At 47.5% G+C, this 23709-nt stretch overlaps 1 protein-coding gene across 2 annotated transcripts in view; it reads left to right on the forward strand.

The window, feature by feature from the left end:
* The window catches only part of LOC119383575 (vesicular glutamate transporter 2), a 223497-nt gene that overhangs the window by 104591 nt on the left and 95197 nt on the right, over nucleotides 1-23709 (forward strand). For both annotated transcript variants that reach the window (XM_037651804.2, XM_037651803.2), the window contains exon 2: nucleotides 20311-20394. In XM_037651804.2, the coding sequence (XP_037507732.1) occupies nucleotides 20311-20394 (84 nt within the window). The remainder of the gene's footprint in view (nucleotides 1-20310; nucleotides 20395-23709) is intronic.

Raw genomic sequence — 23709 nt, forward strand, 5'->3', positions numbered from 1 at the left:
GGACTTGTAATTGAAAATAGTTCCACTTATCCGAAGAAAAATAAAACAATACGAGCATGAATAAAAACTATGTAAAAGTACGAATCGATAGAAAGAGAATGCGCAAAAGTTTTACGTAAGTAGACAGCGAGATTCAAGAGTGAAGATTTCTCTTCGCAGTAATGAACATGCATGCGGTTACGATATGGCAGAGTGAAACATTCTTTACAACAGCGAACTTGCAACGCACTGCATACGGCAAGTTCGATAATCCTAACAACGCCTAGGTTCCTAATCAATACCACTGGGTGGTGTCTCTGAGCAGTTCGCTATTTCGATGGAAAAGCGCTGAAGTAACACAGCTGAGGCAAGAACAATATTGCATTCTTATATCTTCGTAGACTACGAACCAAACCGTACTTAGTTTTACATCTTACTCGCTTAGTAAATACGATACCTTAGAGCTATTGGAATATAGTAGCAAACCGGCCGAGAAGTGGTGACAAGACGAACGTCTTCAGCTCTTATGAATGTAAAGCACTGGCATTCTTCCTATAGAAATATAAAACATATCTTTCTCGTTTGGTCTGTGATGTTCTGAGCAAGTTGTCCGAGTAGATTGTCTCACGAAATTTTTCAGACGCTTCTGTGAAAGTAATGCGTAGACGCCGTAAGTCTGTTAATAAAGGTCCGCAGAAAATTTCTTAACATCTCTATTCGGAATGCAGAATTCTTGGCTCCATTTACAAGTCGACGTCAACCCAAGACGGTTTGAAAGCACCACTGTCGTTTACGAGAGCACCGCGACTGCTTGAAAACAATTTATTCGCTATCAGGCACATCGCTGCGTTTGTGAGGACACGATGTTTTCGTATCGTCGCGCAGAGGTTTATCATCAAGAACAATAGTAGTAATCAAAAGAACAGTGTTATAATACTACGTGCTAGAGGTTTCGACTTCGCTATGCGTTCTGTACACGTTGACCTATGAGAAAGACAAACTAGAGATGAGCAGGTAGAACATCGGAATGGGTAACACAAGATGGGACGCGCGGACGGAGACGGCCAAGGGTTAGCTGGAGCGATGATTTTTTTTTTTTTATCGGAGGCATACAATGAAATAAGCTCGGCGGAACAGGGTCGGTTAGAGGTCATCGGGAGTGACCTTCGCCCTGCAGTAGACATAAGATGGTCTATTTTCTTAACATCGTTGCATCGTCTTCGTATACTATAGAAGCAGTAATACCTTATTTTCTTTCTTTCTGTTTTCTCCTGAAATTTCCTAGCCTTTCTTCCTTCCACTGAGCCGCAACCGTGGCCCAGTAATTACGGTGCTCGACTGCTGACCCTCGCATCTCTCGCCCTTTCTCGTGTCTCTGTCTGTCTCTGTCACTATATTGCAGTGAAAATAATCCGAGCTGCTGTCCTACTGAATCTCTAGAAGCATACTAGTGAAGAAACCCTGGACCCAGCGGGCCAAAAGTCAGCAGAGGTGACGCGAGGCGCGCGGTCGTCGCAGCGGTCGTCTAGGCTCACGAAAAAGTCCCGTCTCCGCCGTATAGTCGGTCGGTCGCGGTGTCGCCATTGTGCCGCCGCGCTCACCTTTCCCGTGTGCACTGCGGTACCCCCGATCGATGGGACGCGCATGGCGGCTGGGATGGCTTCTAGGCCGCGCGCTCGCTGACGACGTCGCTCTCTCCTTCTCCTCCTCTCTTTCTCTCTCCCACTTCATCCCCGAGTCGCATGGCGCACCAAACCTTCCCATAAACCCAGTTCCCACCTCCTACACATCCCTGTACCGTTCTGAACTGTTACAAGCTGACTTTTTCGTTTTTTTTTTTTGTCTCCGTTATCTTCTGCTCTGTTCGGCCCTGTGCTATCCGGTATCCTTTATTCCCTGAACGGTCCTTTGCCGTTATGCTCTGTTCTTCTCTGTTCTGTTATCCTGGCTTATGTCCTCTGCTGTCCTATGCTGCTCTATCATTTGTACGTCTCCTGTTCCGTCATCCGAAGAGACAACTGAACACGTCCTGCGCAGTTGCGCTCGACACGACACCCAGCGGCACCCGCGCCAGGTGTTACTAAAGCGACTGGACTCCAGAGCATTTTCTGCGGCCAAGATTCTTGGACCATGGACATGTGAGTCGATGGCGCGAAAGGCAACGAAGGCCTTGCATAGCGTACGCATAATCAACAGGTCTCTGCGATCGCCTGTGGGTTTGATACGATCCACCAAGTGAGCGCGAGATTTTCTCTGTCTCTCTTTCATTTCATCTCTGTTTCGCCCACTTATCCCTCTCCCCCAGTGCTGGGTAGCAAACCGGAAATGCGTCTGTTCAACCTCCCTGCCTTTTCTTGGTTCTCTCGTTCTCTCGATGTCCTGTCATGCTTTGTTCCTCCCTGTTGACGTCATCGGTCCTATGATGTTTGATACTTCTGTATTGCTGTACTGTTCCCTCCTATTATGCAGGCTTCCGCTCTGTGTTGTTGTTCTGTCCTATTCTGTTCATTCTGATCCGTACTGTTCTCTTATTCACAGTCTTGCTCACCTCTCTTCTATTTCAATCTCCTCAACTGTCCTTTCCTGTGCTGGTCTGTCTTTCTTCACTGTGCTCGGCTCTCTACTATCCTTACCTCTTCCCCACCTGCTCTATTCGTCGTCATTCTGTGCTGCTGTCCTGCATAAACGCCCATCCTATTTAGTCAAGGTCACGCATCGTTCATACGTAACGTACGGCGCACCGCTTTCGGGTAGGAAACCGTGAGAGCCGTCGAAGTGTGCTTTCCGGCAATCAATGGTTTCTATCACGCCAGTTAAGCGACAAGTAAATTTGAAGTAAAGATAAATTCACAAATTTCGTTTAACTTCCTCAGCTTCTCCAGTCATTTCTCAGTCCTTTAGATTTCAAGTAATCTAGATTTTTTTCGCAGTCATGTCGCGGCTGCTTGCAGCACCCGACACTACCAACATTACGTGCTCTACCCAGGTCAGACCTTCGACGCCGCCATTTGTTCCTGAGACCTAATATATAAGTATTGGAATGCGGTACATGTACCCCGGAAACAAATCTCGATGGGCATCGTTTCTCCATAGCGTACAAACAAAAGTTTTAGCACTTTGTTCTCGCTTGGGGAAAATGGCCTAGGTTAGGTTAGGTTAGGTTAGGTTAGGTTAGGTTAGGTTAGGTTTGGTTAGGTTAGGTTAGGTTAGGTTAGGTTTGGTTAGGTTAGGTTAGGTTAGGTTAGGTTAGGTTTGGTTAGGTTAGGTTAGGTTAGGTTTGGTTAGGTTAGGTTAGGTTAGGTTAGGTTTCGTTAGGTTAGGTTAGGTTTGGTTAGGTTAGGTTTGGTTAGGTTAGGTTTGGTTAGGTTAGGTTAGGTTAGGTTAGGTTTGGTTAGGTTAGGTTAGGTTAGGTTAGGTTAGGTTAGCGATTGTCTTCGTTCCTTCCTTGTGCTCGTTGTCGTTTTTCTTATTTGCGCTAATAACTTGTCTCAACCAGTTATGGACGACCAACTAGCCCAACAATCAATTCTTTTAAGATAGGGTAGGGTGGTTTGCTGTTTACCTTATAAAATTAGGCTACGTTAAGTTTTCAGGTTAGGTTATTCATTTTTACGTGCACTCGCTCATAAAACTTAATACGCGGTCGCCTCATCATCCATGAAACTAACTCAAAACCTCGTGTACATTTCTGATCCTACATATATAATCACACAAGGAACTATGCCAACCGCGCGCGTCCTAAAGTTGAGGTCGTCCGCCTTGGACTGACCTGGTGGAATTGGCGGCGGGCTCTCCTTCGCCGGTCTCCTTCCGCGAAGCCGCGGGGGCGGCGGCGGTGGGCCGGACCCGGGCGCTTTAATTATGCCCGCTTTAATCAGCATCCTCGCCGCCGACGCATAGCATCACCGGGGTTAGAAAAAGCGGCCTTATCGGCGCAGCGCGTCAGCGCGTCATTCAATTATTCACGCCAGTTTGCCTTCGCGAAAGACGCCGCTCCGGGCGGCTCCGGGCAACGCGTTAGACGAACGAACCGATAGCGCTCGGAGGTTGCATGCGTGAAGCAACAAGACAAGCTTTGCTGCCTGCGAGAACTTTAGATTTTTTGTTGACAGTAAGATAGTACTACTTACATAGTGTTGGCTTAATGGTGGCTTATTATAGTTAATGCCTTATAGCGTTGTCTATTCTTCTTTCCGCTACTTTTTTTTCATCTTTATTCCCCCTCCCCCTCAGTGTGCGGTGGCAAACTTGGCGTTATAGTTCTGCTATACCTCCGGACCTATCCCTCATTTTTTAATCTCTCTCTCTCTCTCTCTCTCTCTCTCTCTCTCTCTCTAGCCTTCACTGATGTCGGCTATAGTGTTTGATATCGTTGGCTCGTGCTGCTACACGTTGGTTAAAATATGAAATTCCACGTAACGTTCGCGCAATATCTGACAGCTCTCCAGTAGGATGTTTCTGCTTCAGTTGTCTTCTGTTGCTTCGGCGTTGCCGGCGATGAGGAAGTTTGTGCTGGAAATAGCTCGCACCTTGTCGTGTACGTGCCAATATGAACAAGGTGTGAGGTAAAATGTTACGAGGGTACAGAAGCACTGTCGCGAGCAGTGCTCAAAATGCGAAAGAAAGCGCCTCATCTCTCTACTCTCTCATATAGCCTAGCGCGAACAAAAGCGTTAATCGAGAACCAACAAACAATGAGGGCGGTAAATAGGAGGTTGCTCCATAACAACGCGCTCCGGAGCTATGAGTGCACGGCAAGTGAGAAACAATATTGATTCTCACAATAGCGATTTCGGTTGAGTACGCTAAACAATAGTTACAATAGTGTTTAATAAAAAAAATAACCCGCGCCAGGGTGACGCGCGAAAGGAAGGAAGGATAGAGAGAGATAAAGGTGCATTGGTTGGTCGGTTGTTGGTTTGTCAGTTTTTTTTTTCCTCCCCAAGGTGACTCAGGCTGTGAGAGACGCCGTAGTGTCAGGCTCCTCATCACTTGGACCACACGGGGCTATTGAACGCACACCCACATCGCACAGTACATATGCCTCTAGCATTTTGTCTCCACTGAAATGCGACCGCCACGGTCGATATCGAACCCGTGTCTTTCGTTTCAGCTGTCGATCACCGTAACCTGAACTGAGCCACCGCTGCGGCCGAAAAGTGCATTCAGTCAACTCAAACCCAAAAAAAATTGGGGAACGCTTAAGCTTCGCCTTTAAGAGTTGAACGCGATAGCGATATCCTGCCCCTAGTGCGCACTTCGAACACTACGAGTGTTTAACAGAATGCGCGCAATAAGGTGTGTGTCTTATGTAATGGGTAGCATGCTTTAAACTAGAAGCAATTCTGCGCGAGAAACTTTTTCGAAGTTGCGATGCACCCACTACGTGGTCTGAAGGGAATAAGCACAGTAATGTGTGTGCCTTTTGTAATGGGTGGCTGTCTTTAAACCACCAAGTCTTTATGATATTGACGTGGTGTGACGCCCGATGGCAGTGTACGCTTGTACCACGCAATATTATTCTGATGTTACATCTCGTACTGTGACGCCTGTATACAGGACGCGTATTTTTGGGAAGCATGAAAGTTACTTTCAGTGCAGCTCCAAGCAGAGGCGTGGCTGTGTGGTAGAACACCTGCTTGCCACGCAGACGGCCTGGGTTCGATTCTCACTCGGACGGAACATTTTTATTATTTATTTTATTTGCAGCTTTTTCGATTTTTCGGTCACGGACAAGATGATGATTTTTCGCTCACAACCAACGGTGCCGACGCCGACGGCGGAATTTCTGCGATACGAGCTCTCTAACGCTATCGCGTTAAAAATGAGATCGGATAGCGAAGACTAGAGAAGCGATGACTGATTGAGTGACTGACTGACCAAATTACTCGTCGCCTTGCAAATAGCTAAGCATGCGGTGGCTGATGGGCTTTAAGTGAGGATGTTTAGTGCAGGCAGCGAGGGAGAAAGCGAACTGTTAGGGATTGACGTTCGACAATGCATACAGTTATATATTACTGAAGTGGTGTGCGCCTCCAAGTGAGACGGTGCAAGAATCTTTGCACACGTGAACTTTACGAAAGCATTTTAAGAGCCACGTAGGTACAGACTAAGTTTAACGGAAGCACAATCTACCATTGGTGTGTTTTTGCTTCAGTATGCTCATCCGGTTCAATGATGATACAATCATCACAATTCTCACATCAACTACCACTTCTGTGAACACCGGTTCTCCCCCTATTTGTTTTTTTTCTCGGAACATTTATCATCTATTCAACAAGCTCAATACAGCATTTTCAACAGCCGCAGGTAGAGTGCGCAGCTGGTTGATACGGTTATGCATGATGAAACGGTGGCTAGTATAGACGATTTTACGTAAGCCACATGGGCACCACCATTTTGGCCTGTTAAACAATCGTTTGTTTTTCTTTGTGTATGTGTGTGTGCGTAGCGACGTGAATATAATGAGGTCATGAAACGTCGAATGCACCAACCCAACCATTTCCATGCGCATGCGTCTGCCGTAGCGCCGTGCCTTTAGTTGTTAAAGATACAAAACGGCAACGTTACAGCCCAATATTGCGGCACCGAAACCCATCCCTGAAATAGTCTGTATCTGCAAGATCGTTCAAGCGAAGCACCCTAACCTAAACATAAAGACACTGTACAAGAGGTTAGGTTTCAATGGCCACCCACCTACTTACCAATTTTAGTGACTGTAAGTTGAGCGGCATAAACGCCATAAACTATATCGGAGAATGGGACGCCATTTCAGGTTAGACTGGATCAATAAACCCCCGCGCTGCGTGATTTCCCATTTCAACTATTCTTCGCCCTGCCTTTCTGAAACACACGAAAGAAAGTCTATTCTGAATTTCGACACGCAGTCTCGTATAAAACTGATATCCCGCCCAGCTCTCCCACCGCTCCATTCAATGGAAGCAAGTGAAAGAAAACCATCTTGAAATAGGCGATCTATTTCCAGATTCGATGGACTCGCTTTCAACACTAAGTTTTTCTCTATTCGTCTCTCTTTTCTGTAGAGCATCTGCGCATGCGGTCCAACTTGGTGGCCCGTCTTTATTTCGCATCTCTCTCGGCCTCTCCTCTCCACCTCACGGCCATTGTTTCACGCCCGCCTTCTCTAAACAACGAATGTAAACGACAACAACAAGTGCCGAAGCAATGCAAGGAGCTGGGGCCCGGTCAGGCGATCAATCTTTAAAAGCTGTCTTATCTCTCGGCCCGGAGTCATTTCCCGCGCAACCTCAGCGTCTTAGCAACAACCGCATGCCGCCCATCTCGTCTTAGAAGACACTGCCTTCATTTCCCCAATACCTTCTCGTCTTGTACTTGTATTCTTCACGGAGCGTCTTACTCCCCTTCTGCCCGAATTCCGTTCTTACGTGCTCAGCGCACGCACACACGCTACGCAGCAACAAGACGCACGCGGGATGGGAGGGGGGATTCTTTTTTGTTTTGTTTTGTTTTGTTTTGTTTTGTTTTTGCCTCCTTCTTCTTCAATCTGCCCTCCGTTTCTCTTGCTAACCTTTCACATTCATTCGTTTCTTCGTGTCTGGCATCGACCACGGTCGCGGGCATTTCTATTTTGAGCTCTCAACTGACCCTTTCCTCCTTCCCGCACCCAAACGTCCTCAGCTCATTCTACAATCGCCGCGGCCCACGTATTCTTACGCACTCGCCGTCTTTTTCTTCTCTCAACTTTTCATTTTCTCGTTTCATCCTTCTCAACAGTCCATCACCGCTCTCTCTCTCTCTCTCTCTCTATCTCTCATTTCTGGAGGGTCTATTTCACTGATGCGCTGCGCGGTTGCTTGGCAAGAGGAGTACTTTGGGAAGATTCAACCTTCTTTTTTTTTACTCCGGTTTCGAGGGCTCGGCCAGCTTAGCTTCTCCGCACTCGGCGCCTACCCTCTCCACACATTCCCTTTCCCTTCAATCCCTCCGACAGCCGCTTCGCTTCCCGACTCAAGCCGCGAGCGGAGACTGAGAAACCAAGTTTGGCACGGCTTGATTAGATCGGAAGAATCTCGCGCTAAAGTGGTTACCTCCTCCCTCACAACATCCTTCCTCCCCGCCCCTTCTCTCTCTCTCCTGGAATCTCCTGCCTGGCTTGTACGCGCTTTCCATTTCGTATACCTCTCACTTTCGTTTCACTGGCTTTTCTTTCTATCCCCGTCCTCATCGCAAATAAGGAACACAAAAAGGGGGGGGGGTGACGAGGAGGTGCCCAGTGCGTGCGTGTCCCGCTAGGAAATCGCATCAGTTCTCGTCTGCGACGCGGTATCCCCTAGCAACCGGCGCGCGTACGAGGCGGAACGCTCCCTCTTTCGCGCCTCTCGGCGTTTGCGTGTAAAACGCGAGTACCCCCGGACACTGCTCCGTTCCGATTCGAAATGGCGTCGGGCTCTGTACGCTTTCGCAACTGCGTCCGTGTGAATTGAGCGCGACACGGTACGTTTCTCCTGCCTGCCTCGTTCCAGTCGTAGTATCGCTGCTGCCTTATTATCTCGTCGTTGGGTGCTGTTCGCCTCAGATGACAGTGTGCATTCCGACCTTGTCGTCTCGCCCTTTGAGAAGCGGAAGGAACTACAGGTATACGAATAAACCGAAGAACGTCGCGTCGCGAGTTCGTGATTACGGGTGATGTCTTCAATGGCGCGTAGTGATGAAATTTGCCGAGCTTTTACGCGCAGCTCGAGTCACAAAGAGCCGTATGTCAGAATCTTTTTTTTTTCTTATCGGATACTCTAATCAGATATTGTGCGTCAGGCATTAACGAAGCAAAGCAGATTCACAAGGTGCATCGCTAATCGAGTCCCGGGCAAAGTGCTATCCCAAGGCAGGAAGCCGTGCGAAAACACATCTAGTTTCCTAGTCTAGTTTCCAGACATCTGTTGCACTTCTTCGCGTAGGTCTCTACTCAAGAAGCACCTCAAATCGCCTTCGCCTACGCGACAGCTAACAGCCGCATGCCGCACATGCGACAAGGCTATGCTCGTCTCGTCCGTCACTGACGATACCTCGGTGACGCAAACAAGCTTCGCGTCATTTCGTTTCCGACACTTCGTTGAGCGTGCGTTTCATTCGGTCTTATTTCCTACAATATCTAAGAACAAAGCCGACGATGCTACTGGTTTCGCTCCTCTCCTTCTCAGTGCTGTTCTTGTTGCACTCTACAAAAGCACCTTTTGTTCTAGACTTCTCGGTCTTTCACCAGTGGAGAGAAGAGGAGGGAGTGGTAGAGTAGATATCTAGGTCAGTAGATAAAATTGAGATAACAGTAGAAGGAAGCTATTGCGCTGCGACTCCTTCAGCGGTATGAATGCCTGTGTACGAATAGCCACGGATAATGAACTTGAGCATGACTTCGACAGAACGATGGGCTCAATGACTTGTTCAAGGCACCTATCCTGGTACACTATGTAACCCTTCGGAACTTTTGAATCCCACTACTTATTAATTATAGGTAACGTATAGTTTTTGAACATACGAATAAAATAAAAAGCACGTGCACGCTAGCTGAGCATGGTGTTTTCGAGAGTACGGCTGAAGCAATTGCCGGCCCTGATCGCCAGACTAAACTGGCCAAAAACCGCCAGTAGCTGCGTAAATGCTTGACTGACTCTACGTCCATAATCTACCGCACATCGCATCAAGCATAGGGTAAGCCTTCACATTTTACACACCTGCAGCACGGTTTACCGAAGATCACGTTATCAATCGTTAGGACAAGCTGACGTCATTCGCAACGTGGCTTGCGCGCAACGTTCAGGTCTGTTCTTTACTTTGTTCGCTAATTTTCCTCCCGTGTGTGACATGCTAATACACTTCTAAAGGAATATCCTCCTAACGAAAGTTTGTCTAGTGCTCCTGTTTAGTGTCCCTGGTGTATAAATGCAACGACGTCAGTTCAGGACCACATGAAACATTGACTAGATGAACAATGTGTTTTGTGTGTGGACATTGTTGTCATCACGTGGACATTATGCATGACGTGTGAACATTCCTTTTAAATGGACATTGCCGTGAGTGAGTGTACTCTTATTTATATGTTGGTGACGCTAATTAATAAGTAAGGGGAGAGGAGTAGCCGTAGCCATGTATAGGCACCAACCTCTTCTTAAACACATTTAATAAAAAAAAAACAATGTAATCAGTCGTGCTTTGTGTTTGCAACAAGTTGTGTGAGTACAATCAAATAGCTCATGTACCTTGCGCAATCAGATAAACTTTCTGACCAGTTTCGTTAATACCTGCCGTTTCGTGGAAGTTCCAGTTCATCAGAAGTATAAAACACCACTAACTAATCAGCAGTCATCAATCTCTGGCTCCGCTCGGCGAAATTTCCAATCCGTCATTTTGTTCAACAAGACCGTACGTGAGTTAGCTAACTTATTAGGAGCTTTCGACGCAACGAATACCTCGGCAAGCGCTGTGGCAACGAGCTCCATCATTTACGCTAATTGCGCCACGTCGATCGAGACTCTGACATCTGAGTTTGCCGTGGCAATTCGCACCGACAGTTTGCACCACATTGCAAGCTCCACGTACACACACGCGCACACACATACCAAGCAAAAAAAAAGGACAAGATACACCATTTATATTCTATCTTTCAGTCTCTAATGCAAAAAAACGAACACTGGCTCAATTATTATTATTAGTCAGGCAGCTATTCGTTTTACAGATAGCGAAGACTGACATGCGCAAAAAAAAAATAATAAAATGCGGATCGTTACGCGCTGCCCAAACATTTCGAAATCGTTGACGGGTCTTAATTAAGCGCGAGTAATACCGAGAGAGAAAAAAAGAGAGCGGTGACTGCTGATAACGATGAAACCCCGCTCAATATGCGAACCCGCCAGCTCGTGTTGACACTGCCTATTGCATCACGCGGGTAGCGGGAAAAGAGAGCATTGCGACAGCAAATTGAGTGATAGGGCGTGTAAGTCGGTCGTTCAGTATCGCTCAATAACAACAACAACAAAGAAAGTCAAGCACGCAACCGTCGGTCGCTCACTCTGAAAAAAAAGCACTCGAAAAAAGCTCGCGTTCTGTGAGCAACGGCGCGACGAAGCACCGCACGGATGGAATCCCGGATGCTTCGAAAGAGATCACCTACGGATCATACTCCTCAAGCGAGCACGAAAAACAAGTATATAAAAGAACGCGCGTGCTGGCATCACGTTTAGGCGAAAAGGCAGACAGGCAGGCGGGGAAAATAAACAAGAAAATATCGGCGAGTCATTCCCGAGGACACTGCTCTATACAACGCAACAGCACCGGCGTCAGGAGTTCGGGAAGATATAAAAAGGGAAAGAAAGAGAGAGAGAGAAAAAGAGAGACGGACCCAAGACGCCGGTTTCGGAACCCAGACTAAGCGGTTCGCGCCGACGCTCGAACATCGAAACTCCATTAGCTCGTTAGGGAGCGAATCCCAAAAGATTAACGAGTCCGAAGGAGAAAGCACGCGAGGCGGGATGCACGGCATGATCGGCTTCGCGCTGCTAGTACCTCTGTCGCTTTTTTTTCTTCGCACCATTACTTCCCTTTTTTTCTTTCTTTTCCCTCATTTCATTCACTTTCTCTTTCGTGTCTCTATCGGCGGGGCCACCAGCTTTTACCTGTTTCGCCTGAGTCGCGATCGAGGGAGCGCGCCTGCCCCTTCAGCTGTCGTGACTCTCCGTGCCATGGCGAAGCTGACTTCTCGCTCTCTCGGCTTCTCCCTCTATCGGTCATGCTTCACGCTTCTTATCAGATCCATCTATCTCGCTAGCCATCCTCCCTCTCTACTTTTTACCTCTCAGCGCTCGCTCGTCCCCACGTCGAGCGGCCGCGCGCGATCCGTGATCTTGTAGAATATCTGGCACGCCCTGTCTGCTTACAAGCGCTCGGTGCTCACCTGTTATCTGCCCGCACTCTTTGCCGTTAGAGCGAGAGATAACGAAGCAACAAAAGGTATAAATAGCCGAGGATCGCAGTGCCGTGCCGTGGCGCGCCGCGCTTCGTAACGAGGGCAGTCCGCGAACCCTGACGCGAAGGAAGTTATAAGGGCCGAGCGAGAGTGGGCTGGCTAATGCGAACCCCTCTTAATGCTAATGCGTTCCGGCTTGCCGGGGTGTTGCGTCGCCGTGTATGGCTGAAAGCCGGTATGATGGCGATGTGTGTACGTGTAGCTGGTGGGGTGAGTCGGTGGGAAAGAGTGGGAGGGAGTCATTGTAGCGATGTAGCTGCGTCGACGATCCGCGAAGCAATAACGGGACGCATGATAACCCGCGGTGAAACATTCTCTCTACCTTCTGGCTTGCACGTTTCTCCAATGCCTCGGTTTTTTTTTCTTTTGTGCACTCGTTCGCTCGTCTTCTCGTAAGGGTGCTTATGTGCGTATTTTTATAGCAGCATCAGTTAGTCATGGCAGCGCCGGCCGCGGTTTGTAGCGGCTCTCGCATGCCCGTAAAAAGCGGGTCGGCACTGTTTATAACCGCCAGCGATATTCGAAGTGCGCTGTGTTTGTTTCGTTCCGGGAGTGCCTATCGTGTTTTTTTTTATTCTCTTATGGACCGCTAGGACGTTAGGTCATGATCGTCGTTGTCCCGTTTCGCGAGTACATTACTTCATTTCGAAGTAACCTTTTTTTTCTTGCAATTGGCCTATCGACCTTCGGTCCTCCGCACCCTCTTGAGCGGGAGTCCTGATGTCTGTACCAGGAACTTCTTTATCCTCCTACAAGTGCTGCGCGACTGTGCAAGATCTCGAGAACTCCATATCCAGTAGCACAGCAAGATTTCGAAAAGACAAAATCACGGTTAAAGTTTGTAAATGACATAACAAGTTTTTTTTCGTGCTCCTGTGTGCAGGAAAAACGTCCTTTTCGTTCAACAGCTCCAAATTACTTACCTTCGTGTTCACGTTAACATCGTTCACAGCTGCTCGGTCTTGAAAAGCAGAAAGTATGAGAAAGTATGATCCTTGTGCTCCACCCCTCGAAAGCTTTATGCACCTAACGTACTTTTGCACTGCCTCCGGTATCGACACACGTTTTGCCATGCAATGGTTTCGTGTGATGACTTCATCACGTGACGTCATGATTAATACACTCCACTAAAAAAAAGATCAATACAGCCTAGTGAAAAAAAAATGGATTTCGCCTTCGAGTCTTCTTAGGCTAATGCATTAGGGACCGTGTCACTTTTTTCACCCCACTGTCTGTCATCGCAATGGTCGCGCTTCTGTCAAAACCGGGAACAACACACTGTTTTCACAGCCGTGCGAAAGCGCTATGTATACGCAAAATGTATATCACACCTAACCAACGAAGGAACCACGCCGCTAATGTCAACAGTTATTTTGTTTAAATCTTCAAATTCGTGCTGTGTTCATCAGCGGCCGCAAAGGTATCCACGTGTGTCTTGCGAAGACAGGATTCTTTTTATAGTTTATGACAGTGCGTTCGCTGTTCCGTGAGCGAGAATGGCCCTTCATAAGCGCTACTTCCACCTCGATGTTCGTGAGAGAAAGTCGTTGACAGCTGTATCCAGTGGCCGCGCGCCTGGTTATTCAAAACATACAACATACGTACACGCACATGCACGCGAGATAGTTGGTGCGAGTTATCGAGCGTCCTTTGAGCATTCGCAACGCGTTGTAAGTGTTCTCCGATAGAGCGTCACCATCTCTCACCTTTGGGATGTTGCAGAAAAAAAGCATCCTACGACGAACGCGATCACCTTTCTCGGAGACGCTCTCGAATACTGGAGCGAAACGACCGCGCACTTTTTCCGTCAACAGTCCACATTTTTATGTGCCGAGTGTTAAAAGCTATTCGCTATACTTGAGTGTAAAGAGGCATTCACGCTATCGGACTAGCATAAGAAGAAAGGGTTGGCAACAACCGACGTCAGTCGGCGCCGAATTTCAGTCAGCCCTGAACCCTCAGGCACATTCCCGAAGTTTACAGTTGGCCCTCCACTACGGCGTCTCTCAAAATCAGATCGTCGTTTTGGGACGTTAAACCCCAGATATTATTATTATTATTATGTTTACATTTGATCGAGAGGTAAAAGTCACAGCTTAAATACACATGTACAGTCGAGCGCGATATGAAGGTTATCACGCGAGCGTCGACCGGCCTAGCGGCCGAGGCAACTAGCGGCACGTTTAGAAACAGTGAAAATCATGATTACGCATTATTATCGCCCAGTTGGCTGTTTTATGCTACAAAAATCGCCCCTACGACGAACTCTGCACCATTTCGCTCTAGTTCAAGCTTTGCATACGTTGCGATCAAGTGTATTCTTTGTCGGTTCTTATCTCCGCGGACGATAACGAAATTGATGGGAACGATATAGTAAAGCTACCGCTTGGCGCTGCGTCATTGGAACGACTTGCTCAGTTGAACAAAATGTATCGCGTTGTCTCCAATAAAAAAAGAAATGAAAATGCGCCTTTCTCAGACGGGAATGACCGCAGCTTAAGGAACAGCAAAAAGAGCGAGTGAATCTTGCCTGGTGCCTCCCTCTTCTCGAAAGAGGATTCTGGGCCGTAGCGCTGTTGTAGTACTTTCGTCGATGATCGCGCGATAACCTTCAAGTCGCGCTCGACTGTACAAAGCGCCCCACGTTGTTTGGATTTGTGCGTGTCGTGTCTTTTCTACCTGGGAAGTCACGTTTGCGCTGTCATTTTTTACCTCAGGGCTATCTAACAACTAGGCAAAACTGCAGTTTTATAAAAGTGATCGATCTGGCCACAACACTGCTAACGCCCCTACTGTAGAATTTAGACGTACAAGTGTCACGTACAAGTATGCTTATCTTATTACGTTCTACTATATTAAGCTACAATATCCTGACTTGAAGAACGCCTGCCTCTGTAGGACAAAAAAAAGAAACCCTCCGCTAAATAAAGTTCTTCCGTCGTCAACATTCGGGGTTTTACGTGCCAAAGCCATGGTATGATTATCAGACACATCGTAATGGGGCAGTCCAAAATAATTTAGACCCTCTCCCTCTCTGGGAGTTCTTCAACTTGCCCGTAAATCTGAGTACCCGGATGTTCTTGCAATTTGCCGTCATGAAATTGTATCCGGCTTGGCCAGGAATCAAGCCAGCATATTCAAGCTTAGCGGCGCGGCGCCTTAGCCGCCAAGCTACCACGGTAGATATATTATGTGAATGTTATAATACTAGATAACGCATTAAAGTATTATAGTACCTTTCTCATTCTCTTTTTTTTAAGTGTGATATTGTGTATATGCAAATTAGGACGTTCCTTCAGAGATAGAGAGAGGATTACCATGCTGCCATAGTTAGGAGGTGTGCTTGAAACAGAAGTCTTGACCTGATGCTCAGCATTGTGCCAGTAGAATGGAAGTCAAAGGAGAAAGGGAAAAGGGTGTTCATTGGGAAAGCGAATGGTTTTAGATGAACACCCTAAAAGCAAAATCTATTCCATGTAATGTAGGGCTACCGTCGCATCGTTAAATCTGGCTTCTTTGCAATAACACCCATTGTGTGGCAAGCCCGCTTCACATACACCCTTCGTTTCAAAAGTGAAAGTACGTGTGCTGAAAATATTTTTCATTACTGCCTGATTCAAAATATTGTGCAGTGACGCATACACAGCATATGTACGCATACGTACATAAAAATAGAGAGAGAGAGAGAGAAAGCTCCTTATTAAAATGCAAAGAATTCTGCCGGCTTGTATGCAGGCGCCTGCATGCTACTCAGTATAGGGAAGGGCACTGGGGCCAGAAAGCTCCTAAGAAAAGGAGCGGGGCATGAAATTAAATAAAATATGTGGTAGTGCAATCCACAGCCTACTTAAACGGGATAGCCGTGTCGTAGGCTCGTTTAGAGCTTATAAATTGATGCCTTCGAGGAACATGAAAATACTTCAGAACCTAGCGTATACAGACACGTATGCACATAGAGGCCAACGCGCACGTTCGCACTGACGCAAAGCATGGCGCGTCCTCAATACCCGTCTTCGTTCGTAGTATGGGGCGACCTCGCGGCGCACCGCAAGGATAGGCCCCCTGAGCGTCGACCGAGTAGGGCGCGCGAGCATCTCGCCTCCTCGTGCCCCCGTTAATCGGCTTACCCGCCGAGCAGCAGAGCCCTTATTCCCGCGCCGCCACCCGCGCCACAATGAAGCTAACCAGGCGCGAAGGGAAACTTCATCAGGCGCCGGTCGCGCACGAGCGTCCCTTCGTCGTGTTCCGTTCGTTCACTTCCTCGGCCGATCGCTGCCTTTCTCAGTCGTTGCCGCTTGTTGTTTTTTCTTGTCCCCGTCCTGCCAAGCTTCCTCAATCTTCCTCATCTCGCCTCCCCGTATCGACCTTCTCGACGTGAAGGCGATTGAGGAGGTAGGTGCTGGTCTCGACCGCAGGCTGCCCGATGAGAGATGGTTCTTCCGTTGTCTAGTATGGAGGCGCTGACCTCACTTATGTTGTCTGAACAGAGGCGAGGTAGGAAAGAAAATGAAGTGCACAGAGTCTGTCCGTAAAGTAATGAGACTGGTCCTCGTAAAGAAAAGAACATACATTTATTTATCCGAACGAAACGTGTTATTTCAATTCTTCAAAATAGTTTCCTTGGGCGTCGATGCCCACATTACAACTCGATTCCGACGCTGAAAAGGCTCCCTGAGAGTCAGCTGTAGTGACTTCTCTCAGAGAAGTCACTACATGGGGGGGAACCCCGTTTAAACGGTGACCTTTCTGCCGTCTCTTGAGCTTTGAAAAAAGGACAAAGTCTGCCGGGCTCACATTAAGGCATCAGGGATGTATCAAGGCTGTATCAGGGATGTATCAGGGCTGCATCAGCCCTAATGTGCGCCCGGCAGACTTCGTCGTTCGCTTTTGGTCCCAGTCACTTCTTGTCCCTGTATATTTCGTTATCTCTTCGCGTATCGTGTCCTTTCCTTTATAACAAATGCACCGACAGTGTGTCTACGCGTTAGCTCTCTCCACCTGTGTTTTTTTCCTTCGCATCCGAAATTCGCTGCAGCAAAGCGAAGAGCTTAGCAAGTTCTACAAACAACGCTTCTTCTAAAAACGAGAGCAGCAAATAAAACTTCGAAACAGTCATCTACTTACCTCGATCTCTGAATTATTCAAAAACCGCCTTCAATAAACGCAAAAACCGGCATTTTCAATTGACCGAACCTTGAGTCAAAATCCCATTTCAATTTGTGTATATCTCTAAGCACCACTCGGTGTCTCAGTGAAGTGAACTTTACAATGCAATCTCGGAATCGGCTAGTTTTGTCACAACAAAAAAATTCTGCAGTGCGAACAAAACAAGGACGAAAAGAGACGCACGAAAACAGGACGACCGCTGACTTTTGACTGAATGTTTTATTACAAAAAGTGGCATATGTGTGCGAGCATCATCGACAAATCAGATGAAAGCCGTCAAGAAATCCTTTTTTTCAAGGGTGATAATGACTGGGTACTTACAGACGCATGATAAGCTTGAACGCATAATTATTGAAGCATACTTCAATAATGCTGTAGGAAGCAGGTGCGTCAGTACTTCATCATTATCACTCCTGAAAAAAGAAGTTGCTTACTTGGCAGGTTTCTTCTGATTTTTCGATGATGTCCGCACACATACATATATGTCACTTTCGTGATTAAACATTCAGTTGAAAGCCAGCACTCGTCCTGTCTTCATGCGTCTCTTCTCGTCCTTATTTTCTTCGCGCTGCAGGTTTATTTACAGTGGAAACGCATCTATGCGTTCGCTCGTCTTAACAGCTTCCTGTAGCTTAGTGACCCCTTTCCCATTTTCGCATCTCCCCTCCTCCTTTTCTTCCCCACACAATCTGCGACCACGCCATACCTTCCAAATTTACCCACCGAACTTGTGCAAGCACTCCAAATTCTTATCTAAGGCCTCTTAACTCGCTGACTTACGGATCAATAGACTCGACGGCCTCGATGACACACTCCCTTGTCGAGGATTGTTTGCCTACGCCGCAGACCATTGCGTGCCGCAAAATCGACAAAAAAAACAACGAAAACTAAACATTTTGCTGTCATTCTTTGCACAGACAGGCCTCATGCTTTCTCCTGCGTCCATCGCTCCGCTTGTATGCGCAAGAGATTTCCTTTGTTCTAAGTCGACACGGTTCAAAGATGATCCTTCGTCGGCCGTACTCTCCCCGCCCCCCTCCTCCATGCGCTCACTGAGGGGTTAGGCCGGGGAATCTGGGCGAGTCGATAACTGCTTTGTTTCAAACTGCGCTAATCCGATCTCAGACAAAAAGTAATCTGAACCCGGGGGCCATGTGCTACTGCCCTCTGCAAGGGGGACCAGATTGGTTTGCATAATCCCCTTTCATCGAACAAACTGACAGCAAGAAGGGAAGCCGATATGCTTCTGAGGCCGCGTTGACTGAATTTGCACGGGCGCGTACTTTGATTTTGTGCGCGATTTATTTTTCACTTCCCGATGGTCCCCGAGTGGGCCTAGCCAGGTGACATTGAGTTTACTCGCGTCTATTGTGGACCGAATAAAGTTGTTTCACTCACTCACTCACTCACTCACTCACTCACTCACTCACTCACTCACTCACTCACTCACTCACTCACTCACTCACTCACTCACTCACTCACTCACTCACTCACTCACTCACTCACTCACTCACTCACTCACTCACTTTGTTCCTCAGACGGCTCACGGTACCTTTCTTTCTGTCGAGTGTCGCCAGTTTGACACATCCGTGAACAAGACTAAGTAAACCTTGACTTATTCTTAAGTTTTTTTTCTTTTAGCTGACTAGATATGAAGAATCACGGAAGAACGAAAGAAGGGCAACGCTTCGAGAGGCTCGTTTCTTTGTTAGACACAACCAAAGGATACCAACAGACAATATCTCGACTTGATTGTCTGTCGGTTTCATATTTCGCGTCTAACAAAGAGTCACGAAATGACTAATTACTGTGCTAAGGCAAGCATTTCAATTTTGTGTAACTTGTCTATAGGCTGCATCCTTTTCACGTATTGTTTATATTTCCTTTTTTTCCTGCATTGTCTTTATCTTGTCACTCTATTGCCCCTGCTGCACGGGTCAGCACATTTGCCTGTAATATTATTTAATTATTAATACCATAATTTATACACGACCAGCCTTTTGGAGTCTACGCTCACAGTCGGCGTCTGCGAAGTCTGCGACTTAAACATTTCTACGCGACTGAGGATTTCACGACGCTGATCCTTATTACAGTCTTTTAGCAAGTTACGGAAATACGGTATGCAAATACGGTAAGGACGTACGGTAGCGTTCCTCCTTTCCCGCTGGTTGTGCTTTGGCCGCTCAACGACCGGGAAAGGAGGAACGCTACCGTACGTCCTTACCGTATTTGCGTACCGTATTTCCGTAACTTGCTAAAACTCTCTACTATTTCCAGTATACGCTATATTAACTGTCTTATCGGAATAGAAAACAAACTTACCAAAAAAGACATTTTGAGGCGTATGATGTGGTTACATTGGAATAACTCGATTACTTGAAGAGGCGCGCAGAAGTTGCACGACTAATTACAGTGTGTCGAGTGTAACGTTGGCTAAATAACAATATCCAACCAACTAAGACTGTGGTTATTCCATTTGTGAGGCATGCATCTGTGATATATCCGAAGCTGGGCAAGAGTAAAGTCCTGATCGCTTTGCCGAAATTCGGAAAATTGGATCTTGTTTTGAGAAATCCGAGTTAAATGTTTGTGGCAAAACGTGTCAGTGTTCAAGTTATCACTTGTCAACGGTCAATGTCATTTCACAAACCGATACACTGAGGATTCTGAGCTGTGAACATAAGCTGGGACTACTGACTCTCTTGGAAGGTTCGCGTTCACAATGAACGGCGCGATAAACCGATACGAGATTGGTGAGCTCTATTTGATTTACTTATATACACTCGAAAAAGAAAAGGAGTCGTTTGACTTTTTTTTCCCACATACATAACCCTGACATATATAACTTTCTTTTAAAAAACACGTTAACTATTTTTTTTTTTGGAAACACGTGCGCCCAACGACTCTCCCAAAGAGAGTTAACCTGCCTCTCTCAAGAGAGCTATATATGGAGCTAACAAGAGTCAAATGATTGTCTTTTTTTCCTGGAGTATAGTACAAATCAGTATTATATCGTAGTACTCGTTTCATAGTACTTTGTCGGAGTACTTTATCATAGAATTTTAATTTAGCACAAACCTATGATTGAGGGGGCTGCACTCCTACATTATGCACTGAAGCAGGTTTAGAGATTAAATCTCATGTATCTGCATGTTTTGTTTTTTCAGACGGCTGCCCGATGGCGGGGGCGAGTCGCTGGAGATGCCGACCATCAAGGCTCTCAAAAATCTACCACCACCAGACCTCGTCAAGTGAGTATATTGAACTACCGTGCCCTTGCGACGCACCGCTTACGAAGGAAAACCTTCTGATACGTGGTGCGATAAATGGTTAACCTCCTCCGACTCCGATAGTGGGGAAAAACCGACCGTTCGCTGGATCTATAACCGCGATCTCATGTCAGCATAGAGGCAAGCAAGCTTGTAGGGGTTTCGCAGTACGGAGAGGCAGCCCTATAAAAATAACAGAAAAACCGCATAGCCATGCGTGAAATAATAGAGAGCGTTAGTACAGAATACACCAAGCGCTGGGCCGTCCCCCTAACCAGAAAACCGGCGGGCGAACACAAGAACGCAAGTAGAGTACAAAATAACGCAGAAAATTACGGGCCTTATCGCCTGGGGCCCCTGTGTACTAAAGCTCCCTGATATCTAACGAACATATTCATACGAAGACCTTTACGTTCGCATTTGTCATTCGTGACGCGTTCATTGTGACTGCATGAGTATGACCGCATCAGGATACGGCGCGCTGACAGGCTGAATACGGTAATGCTACATAAAGGCCCCATGCAATATATAGTAAAATGTCAGTTCTTATATGAAATCTTCAAATGTTCATGCGTGTCGTTTATTCCGAGTATTCTAGCTCAAACTCAAAATGTAGCTCAAAACGCTTCCAATATTCTCGCCCCGATAAAATATGCCGTCAAATAGCCTGCTATTGCTACTGTCGCAAATAATACCCGGGCATAGGCGACAGATCAAAAATTTAAAAAAAAAGATAAAACAGAAGAAAGCAGCAGTGGAACAACAAGAGGAATAACGCAAGTCCAGCTACACTGAAGGCCGGGGTTGAGACTCGCGCTAGTTGGTCCATAGCCTCAACAGGAGCGGAAACAGCGCGAAATTTTGAAGTAGGTATCACAAGACCACACGGAGCAACAGCGCCTTCTTCGTCTTGTGTCGCGTCAAAATTTCGCTCTGTTTCCCCTCCTATTACTACACTGAATGCTGTGTCAGAATGCGGTGTATCGGCTATCCGCATATGCTCCTTTTCGCAGCTCGCTCTACTCGAACGCTCACACTCACTCACTCACTCACTCACTCACTCACTCACTCACTCACTCACTCACTCACTCACTCACTCACTCACTCACTCACTCACTCACTCACTCACTCACTCACTCACTCACTCAGTGCCTTCGAAAACGTCACACGAAAAAGAGATAGATATACGCTGGCCGCTTGGAACGAGCGAGAACCAGTGACATCAGACAAATCATGCGCTTGAAATACTACACGTCAGTCGCCAACAGCGCGTAAAACAAAACAAAACTTTGGTGCATGTTCACATGAGTGTGCATACTAAATGTCAGCTTAGGAATTAGGCCTAATTCACCATCCATCACCATACTGAAAGACTGCATAAGATTCATAAGATTCATATTTATTAGAATTAGATGGCATTTTCTTGGGTTTTGTGAGATCGGGAGTGGCGCTACCTTAAAGATCACAACGCTGCGTCTATCGAAGGGCACACATAGGCCTTACAGCGGGTCACAACCGCTCTTTTTCCCCTACGCGGCACAGCACCATTGTTAACTCTCCCGTCAACAACATTAGCAATGTTACGCGAAAACCGGTGCGCCTTTATTAAAGGCAACACTTAAGCGATTGAACCGCGGCACTGCGCTGTTGCTGCAAGCCGAATATCAACATTTGTAAAGGCACGATGCAAGAGCGCGCTAAAGTAGACCTCCCGATCGAAACGGAGAGCCGCAATCTTCTTAAACGACGTAGATGCGCACAGCTAGAGAGACGGTCGACCTTATTCGGGTTTACGCTACGCGCAAGAGTCCGCGGTTCAGAGAAAGAAAATAAAAATACGAAGCACGGCACGCAAGAGTCGTCGATATAATGCCCTAAATACGGCGTATAACGATGGTACTGCGTGGTGTTTATCATGCACCAACGATGCTATAGAAGGAAATATGAAGAAAAAGGACGGGAAAGCGATGAAATAGGACTGGTCCTCTCAAGATCTCGCACGCCGCGGGAACGGGGCAGCCAGCGGGGAGGCGCAAAAACAGGAAGGAAACAGGGATAAAAAAGGAAGGGAAATGACAGAATATTGGAGCGAGCGCTGCCCGTAAACTCGATTTAAAGCCCCCCTCCTTCCAGCGCCAGCGCTCTAAGCAGGCGCATCCGACGTCGGACGATACGCGCGGTCTTTTCCTCGCTCGGCAAACGGCCGGCGGTTGCGGAGATCAAGGAAAGGAGAGAGAGAGAGGAGGAGATGGGGAAGAGATCGTGGGGATGTAGGGAAAAAGTGGGCTCGGGGAGAGGGAAGGCGCAGCCGGGGATCGGCTTCATCATCATTCCCCGCCGTCGGACCGAGAAAGGCGGTCGTCGTCGCGACCGCGGCCACGCGACTGCAGTGCGCGTTAGTGAGAGGAGGAGGGCTGCGGGGAAGAGGAAAAAACGGGAGACGTCCCGCCCGCCGTCCATGGTGCGCGCTCTCTCAATAACCCGCGACATAATCTCCCGGCGGCATCGATTTATCGACACACATTCGAGCTCGCAAAATGGGGACACACATCAAAGCGATGACATCAGGGATGGGGTGCTGGGGAAAAAAGGGGAGTACAGCGGCGTGGAAACGTAGGGGGGTATAGCCCGTGTACGAGGTGAAGAAGGAGGCTGCGCTTCGCGACATCCACTCCTTCTCCCTCGCGGACTCCCCCTCCCTACGCCCTCTGTGGTGCCTCTTTTTCGCGGCCCGTCCCTTTTACTCCCTCGTGTCTGACCTCCCATTTTTCCCCTTTTTTTGGAAGCAACCCAATGGCGCTGTCTGCGCAGTTGGCTCCGTGCGTCCCGTTGTTGGGAAGGCGCCAAGATCTATGTGTCCCCGCCGTCGACTTCGAGGCGCTTTCTGGTAGCTGTAATTGTAGTACACGTACATATGTCACGTCTCATTACGTTAAGGCGTGCCGCAGTGCTACACCGGACGAGGCAAGCGAAATGCGCATGCGTTCATTATCGTACCTATTAACAACTGTAGTTCGGGTAACTAAGGTGTTATTGGACGCCGTCCGTTTCAGACGTGCGCTCGCCGGCATGTCGCAATAGATTTAAGCACCCACTGAAGCCACTCGGCTGGTATCACTGTAACCAGTTTCATGGCTTATTTCATGGCATGTCGGCACATAACTTTTGTTTTTCGGGATCTTGAGACGGTACATATAGCGCACCACCTTAACGCCTGAAAGTGGCTTAGAATTATTGTGCACGCAGCAGCGACGGCGAAAAATAAGTCTAGAGATTAATATTATCAGAAAATTATGG

Source organism: Rhipicephalus sanguineus, chromosome 2 (genome assembly GCF_013339695.2).
Source record: "Rhipicephalus sanguineus isolate Rsan-2018 chromosome 2, BIME_Rsan_1.4, whole genome shotgun sequence".
In the NCBI taxonomy this organism is placed as follows: domain Eukaryota; kingdom Metazoa; phylum Arthropoda; class Arachnida; order Ixodida; family Ixodidae; genus Rhipicephalus; species Rhipicephalus sanguineus.